Source organism: Mizuhopecten yessoensis, unplaced genomic scaffold, assembly GCF_002113885.1.
Source record: "Mizuhopecten yessoensis strain PY_sf001 unplaced genomic scaffold, ASM211388v2 scaffold10183, whole genome shotgun sequence".
NCBI classification, from domain to species: domain Eukaryota; kingdom Metazoa; phylum Mollusca; class Bivalvia; order Pectinida; family Pectinidae; genus Mizuhopecten; species Mizuhopecten yessoensis.
In genome coordinates this window covers 77653-85280 of record NW_018408420.1, presented here as the reverse complement: position 1 = coordinate 85280, position 7628 = coordinate 77653, and the positions used below count along the sequence as shown (strand labels likewise).

Here is a 7628-nt window from a genome sequence, read left to right as displayed (position 1 = left end):
TTTGTAAAATTACAGGAAACCCACATGTATAATTTGTGTAATGTTTTTAGTTGTTCAAAATGTCCGTTTATGTTAATGTCGTTTGCCTGTATTCGGTTTGGTGCAATCTATTCCAACAATCTGCAAAAGTTTATAGAAATTGGAACGACAGTATTTGGGGAATAAAGATATTACTGTGTCTAGCCGTTATGTAACGGTCCGTAAAATGCGACGTTTTAAGAACAAATACCATATTTGTGACTTTCGAATGAAATGACACATCTGCTTTTTTTAATGAAAAAACATGCATTGGCAAGTTCTCTGACTCAGCTTTTTGAAGCATAATTTAGATATATTGTATGTCCTAACACCACTGCACAGCATTGATTTCCCCATGTCTAGCCGTCATGTAACGCTACGCTGTTTTGCGTCGAAAACGTTAATTCGAACGTCATTTCCTTGTTTTGTTTATGAACAAAATTTAATGTTTTTCGTGAATGTTTTATGGTTGTTTTTTACACGCAATAACAGCCAAAACATGCATACGTATTAATGATATCTCAGGGTTTCATTTTATGTAAATTTTCTAGTTATCCATTTTCAAGGTTCCGACATATTTAACGATTTAGTTTTTCATAATTCTTGCAAAAGCAGAGTAAACGAAATAACTGGTTTTAGCGGGAAAAGGTGATATTTTCTTAATGAAGAGACAAAAATATGTATAATATCAAATTTGAAAACATCCCACAACATTGAGTCTAATTTGATGTCGATGGCTTTAATAATAACATGCGGGGAATCGATTTTATTGCACATATTTGTAAGAAAAAAAACACTACGTGGTGAATGATGACGTTACGTCAATCACTTTTAAGGAAAACGCAGAGAGGGATATCTTATAAATTCGAAGCAAAAGATGACGAAACCGCGTGTAATTTTTTAATATAAAATTGTAAGGAAATGGTTGAATCGTTGTAATAGTTTTCCACATCATCTTAAGGTTTGCAAGATAAGAAATTGACCCTGTAAGACACGTCTTTTTTGCATATTTCTAAACATAACAAAAACAAATTGTCTACAACTTTGATTTACAGAAAACAGGTACATTCGACACAAAGAAGCATCTTCCATAGATTAAAAAAGCAGGAATTTTAGAGTAAAAGTATCTCGTATGAGGTCACAATGACGTCATTCTCTTTTTGTGACGTAATACTTTGATGCGGATGCTTGTTTCACATGGCCGCAGCAAGAATGTCGGTAGATACTAATAAGCATGCGCTATGTTTTATAATGTGAACACATGATGATGCGTTGGTGTTTTAATTGTTGAAATTACCTGTAAATTATTTTCAAACATTGAAAGTCATAAGTGGATCAGAATTAAGTACAACTAGTGATAATCGGGAAGCGTAACAACCCACAGACATACACACACACAATACAATCGAATATTGTCACCTCCTTTCACAATGATTTCAATCCAACCGACTTTTGTCACCCTCCTGTCACAATGATATATAACCTACCGACTATTGTCACTCTCCTGTCACAATGATATCAATCCCTACGACTACTGTCACCCTTCTGTCACAATGATATCAATCCCTACGACTATTGTCACAATGATATCAACCCCGCCAACGTTTCTCATGCTCCTGCAACATAAATCAATCCTGCACAGCTATTGTCGCCTGCCAGTCACATGGACCAATCCAACTCCCTTGTCACAAATATCAATCCAAACGCCTATTGCTAATCTCCTGTCCTAAACAAAACAAGAACACTAGCGTTCACTTACGCACTCTGTACCCCTGAATATGTCAAAGCAAAATTGAAGGCACGCGGCTAGCAATTTGATCGGTCTCGGGTAGAAATAAAATCTGACCAATCGCTAGGCCGATACCTTGGCATTTGAAGATTACAAATTTCAAATTTATTGGTTTACTCAGATACATTACAATGTACAAAATGGAGTACAGAGATGCAACACCCAACTACAAAGCCAGTCAATTTTACCGTTACTCGATCATTGTCAAAATTGGTTGCACTTGTCATATACAAACCGTGACCATATGAATGTCAAATAAATAGGCTTTACATATGTCTATTTGTATTCCGATAGCTCTGAAACCACGTGTTTTACAAAGCCGGCCGTGTGCCACAAACGTCAAACCTGAAACGAAATGACGTTACAAGTGTGTTACACTGTTGTGCGTCAACATCTGACGTTACGTCATAATTATAGCTTTTACTTTTTGTGATTTTTCAAAGGCCTTCGATCGAGTTTGGCATAGAGGCCTTATATACAAACTTCACCAACATGGTATTTCAGGCAGTCTTCTTAATTGGATAACAAACTATCTTTTTGAGCGTAAGCAATCCGTCTTTATTCATGATTCACATTTTTCTGTAAGAAATATAAACGCCGGTGTTCCCCAAGGTTCAGTGTTACATGTAGGCCCTTTATTCTTCTTGATTCGTATCAACGATATTTCAACCGAACTCTCCTCATTATCTCGTCTTTTTGCTGACGATTCGTCGCTTTCATACTCATCACCAAACCTAGAAAATATTGTAAGTGAAGTAAATAAAGACGTAAAAACTCTAAAGAAATGGTCTAAACATTGGCTGATGTCCTTGGTTTCTCATATAAATCTACCCTTTCAACCCCAGCTTATTTTTAACGATACTTCTATCCTTATAACAGATAACCACAAACACCTTGGAGTTATACTAAGTAGCGACGGCAAATGGAATAAACATGTAGACACAATTATCAAAAAAGTGGCAAAATATATAGCAACCCTTCGTAAAATGAAATGGATACTCAGTAGAATTAACTTTGAAAAACTATATTTAACGCACATTCGACCCTTATTGGAGTATGCATGTGAAGCCTGGGACAATTGTGGAATAGGAAATTCATCAAAACTTGAAAATATTCAGATATACGCTGCACGAATTGTTACAGGACTACCCATATACACAAAAATTGAACATATATTTAATGAAATTGGCCGGGTTCCACTAAGTAATAGAAGGAAAAACAGAAAATTGTCCCTATTCTTTACAATTAAAAACAGCTCCAAAGTATTTGTGTGACACCATACCAGATCGCATTGGGGATATTTCTCGTTATAACCTAAGAAATTCCCAACATTTAAGTCAACCAAACTTTAGGCTTGAAACAATGCGCAATTCTGTTTTCCCATCAACTACAAAAATGTGGAATGACCTAGATATATCTATAAGGGATTTGGCTTCTCTCAGTTCATTTAAAACAAATATGAATTAAAGGTAAAATACATAATAAATGCTTTCTGGTATGGGGTTCTCGTAAATTAAATATACTTCAATGCCGTTTGAGAAACCGTGCGAGCTCTCTTAACTATGACCTATTTAGAGCAAATTTATCTAATACAGCTGAATGTGCATGCGGTAATCCATGTGAAGACTCTTATCACTTCCTCTGTGTCTGCCCCCCTATACACCCAGCATCGTAATCTATTAATAAGAGAGCTACAACCTGTTCGTGATGATTTAACTTTAGAATTGCTCCTATATGGCGATCCTAAATTCAACAATGATGAAAATACCTCAATTGCAAAATCTGTCCAAAATTATATCAGGAAATGCAACCGGTTTGGCTGAATGTGATCATCTTTCTCTCTCTATCACTCTTTTTTTCTCCGACTCTTCCTGTGTTACTATCCTTTACTTCGTTACCCTATCCGTCTTTTCTTCCTCTCTATTTTCTATTTCCATATAAAAAACATAATATATATATATATTGCGTAAATTACCTTATCAAGTTATTGTTTATAATTCATGTATTTGAAGAAAAGGACTGTGATAAGTTGTGAAAACTTTTGTCCAATTCTTTTGTAAATGTTCATTTGCAACAAAATATGTTTAAATCAAATAAAAATCACCGGATTGAATTTCACATTTTGTTACTGTCACTGCGAGGTTAAACAGGTAAGAATGCCTAATAAAATTAAACAGTTTCTGTCTGTAACTAGTTCTAAATCGGCACGCGCTGTGAAAAAGTAATACGTTGCTAAAAAAAAGGGCGTTGAACTCGGGTTGGTTGTCTGGAAAATTATTGTTGATTTAGACATAAATCATTATCAATTGTTTCTTAAATGAGAGATGATGCATAAATAAATTATGTCAAGACTATAACCAGGCTTTCAAAAGTGTTAATTATTTCGTCCATATCCTTTTTTGAAGATATCTCCGGGGAGAAATATTAACAGAACCTGGTTGATGACAAAAAGGATCTTCAGAAAATATCTGCATTTTTACTTTTTTGAAACCCCCAAGCGGCGCGTAAACAATTTGTCCACTTCCGGTGCTTCCCCATGTATGAAAGCCTTTTGGGAAATTGAGGCCGCATACTGTCTTAAAAAATATGATAGTAAACCCAACGGTATCTGTTGTTATTATAGTTTACAAGTGAAATATCATGAATTCTCCATTTGATAAAAAACATATCATAATTCAGTGAAGATATACGAAATATCTTTTCTTTTACCCTGGACAGATTTATCCTTACTTTTACCGATGTGAGATTCCCTAGGGTTGAGACAAGCTACACTTGCTCTTTGCACGTTCTCCACAATAAACAAAAAGAATAGCACATCTGAAGGCTTGAATCTGTGTCCGTCGTGATCAAGGAAACCTTGCAAACAGCAATGCCAAACCTTATCAAGTCACAGCAACAAAAACTCCAGAAACAATACATCTATATCACAAATATGAAAGCGTTAAAGGATTTCCTCCGTAATAAATTGTTTACTTGAGGAAAAAATAGAAGAAGAGGAATATGGCGCCAGAAATACGTTCCGATTTTACAATGTAAATCAAACCACCCCCCGTCTCTTAAATATTGAATTATTCTGAAAAAAATGTTCACTTGTATGGCTGAGCTAGTTTCAAACTAGAGGGGGCGGGGTAGCGTAGTAGAATGAGTTAGTTTCAAACTAGAGGGGGCGGGGTAGCGTAGTAGACAAAGGATGATGGACAACTCTCTACTATAAACTAGTAGCTGGTCACCAGTTTAAATGTATACTTACCTCAAATGGTCTTACATGTCTTAACAAAGAAGTTGGTATACAGGGTTATTTAAGAAAATCGTTTATGAAAGGTTACTTAAAAGAAATAACAAAAATTCGGCTTTCAGCCCATAATTTAAATGTAGAGAAAGGTCGTTATCAAAATATTCCGCGACTTTTAAGAATCTGTACCGCTTGTGATATAGATGATGTCGAAGATGAATTTCATTTTATTCTTAAATGCCCCTGTTATTCTGATTTACGTGAGAAATTTTTAAAAAAGTACTATTGTAAAAAACCGAGCATGTTTAAATTAATTCAGTTATTTAACGGACAAAACACAAATGAATTAGCAAAATTGGCCAAATACATTAAAGCTGCAAATTCAAGAAGAGCTTTATTAACATAAGTAGTTATGCTCTCCGAGTGTTTTGTCTCGTCTGTGTATTTATTAGTATTTTCGATATTTGTCAATGTTATGAGAATATATATATATATATATATATATATCATGTATATGTGTTACACTGATGAGTCAAAGTTAATAAAGAACTTGAACTTGAACTTCCGGATGGAGGGCATTCCCACTTACCTCAAATGGAAAGGTACAAGGAACCAATGATCAGGGTGTTTGCAAATCCAGGCTAACTGTGGACGTTGGACAAAATGACATGTACCACACAAATGTAATCGAAAAAGAGAAGCGTGATTGTAAATTTCATTTCTTTTTATTATGTAGCTGGAACGTTAAAAACGTAGTATTTTACAGACAAAAGAAATTTAAAGTAAAACTGAAAAAAATCGCTTTAATCGAGGATGTCACAAAGGAGCCAGTCTATCACCAGACGGATACACTATACCAACAACCTCTCAGCTACTTGGCATCACACGGGCGGATCCTTGTGGAAACGCTCGCAACTCACGTACATTAGGCTAAATTGTCTGCACAATTACTGCCTCAAATGTCTGGTTAAGGTAAGATATTTGTACAATGTATACATAGTTTATATACGAAACTGATTTGATATATTTTCAGTAAGGAGATATTGCAGCGTTACCTTATCCGCAATATGCTTTCATACAAACTCCAACATAAGCCTACGTGTTTGAGATACTCAGAGTCCAACATTATTTGAAACAGCATGTATACATTAATAACCATTAATAACAATATCATCATAATATCATATCACCCTCATGTTGTTGAAATCGCTTGGACTTAAGGATTTAATCCTGAACAGCGAGGACAATTATTTTGTTTTCTTCTAAAGATAACGATTCATTGCCATATAATAATAATTTGACAGCTATTTGATAATGAATAGTTTCAAAGTGTAGTTGTCTGATGGCAGTGTATAAGGTACAATCTAGCAGGTAATGGGAAGTGTTTTCGATGCTACCGCATGCGCATAGAGGGGATCTAACAATGTTGTTCCTATATAAAAGTTCATTAAGAGAGCTGCTTGACATGCGTAGTGTCTAGCATGGTATATTTGTTTTAATCGTGAGCCATATGAGTAGTATTTTTTGTTGTTGCGTTTAATATGTGATTTAAATTGATAAATGGAATGGTTTCTCCGGACGTTAACTGGAATATAGTTCAAGCTATTGATAACAGAGGGCAAGAAAGATCTTTGATACACATTAGAATGACAAGGAATGGGAGCGATAGTTGTAACATCCGAATGTCTAGTATTATGGCTATGTATTCCAGTGACTGATTGTGGTACAAGACGGTTGAACTATTGAGGGGTATTTTGGTAGAACATTTTGTGGAAAATAATTAGTTTGTGTTGATGTCTACATTCAATTAGTTTTGTCCAGCCGTCTTCTCTATGCTTGTCAGTTTGGTTGCACCAGATACAATCCTAGCTGCCTCAGTATTAATTTGTTCCAGTTTAGCACTATATTCATCGGTTATATTTTCACTTACCCTGGGCAGGTGTATCCGCACTTTTACCGGTGTGAGATTTCCTTGTGTCACCCTAGGGTTGAGACAAGCTACACGTGCTCTTTGCACGTTCTCCACAATAAACCTGACGTCACTGATGTGACCCGGAAGAAGAACTACCTGTATGTGGTCACACACATACACAAGTTCGTCTGCTAATCTTGCCGTGTTTACATTTGACATCAAAGAAGATTGGATTGATTTTAAAATGTTTAAAATATGATGCGTGAACCATCTGACGTATACATATGATATTAATACGCTATTCGCGTGTTCCTGTTTACAAACAATATGCTTCGTCTTACACTTGGACAGGAACAACAGGGTAAGAGAAAAATAATCATTCACCCCCTCGGGGATGAGATAGGGGGATCTCAACCCTCGGGGGGAAGATTCTTAAGTTGCCAAACACTCGGCAAAGTCTCGTTTTTAACAAATTAAGAATCATCCCCCCCTGGGTTGAGATCCCCCTATCTCACCCCCAAGGGGATGAAAGATTGTATTAATCCCACACTACGTCACCATATTCCATAATAGGTCTGATAAATAAAAAGTAAATAGTCTGTAATGTGTTTCGGTCGAGTTTGAATTTTAGAGAACGTAGAATATTGATTCTGACTGAGGCTTTATTATTAATGTAG

The 7628-nt window shown here is 35.6% G+C and overlaps 1 protein-coding gene across 1 annotated transcript; it reads right to left on the bottom strand.

Moving 5' to 3' along the window:
* Window positions 1-2349: 2349 nt before the first annotated feature.
* Window positions 2350-7170, bottom strand: LOC110459667. Its single transcript, XM_021512027.1, has 3 exons — window positions 6970-7170; window positions 5629-5684; window positions 2350-2541 (listed from the first exon to the last, which is right to left on the bottom strand). Exons 1-3 carry the CDS (start codon window positions 7168-7170, stop codon window positions 2370-2372), a joined length of 429 nt encoding a protein of 142 aa, XP_021367702.1. The 3' UTR covers window positions 2350-2369.
* Window positions 7171-7628: the final 458 nt, after the last annotated feature.

Excerpts from the sequence above, each read along its gene's own strand:
- LOC110459667 (XM_021512027.1), bottom strand. The coding sequence starts at position 7,170 with ATGTCAAATGTAAACACGGCAAGATTAGCAGACGAACTTGTGTATGTG. Across the intron at positions 5,685-6,969 it reads TGCGGATACACCTGCCCAGG|TTAGCCTGGATTTGCAAACA; the intron begins GTAAGTGAAAAT and ends CAACGTCCACAG. Across the intron at positions 2,542-5,628 it reads CTTGTACCTTTCCATTTGAG|GTTTGGTGATGAGTATGAAA; the intron begins GTAAGTGGGAAT and ends AATATTTTCTAG.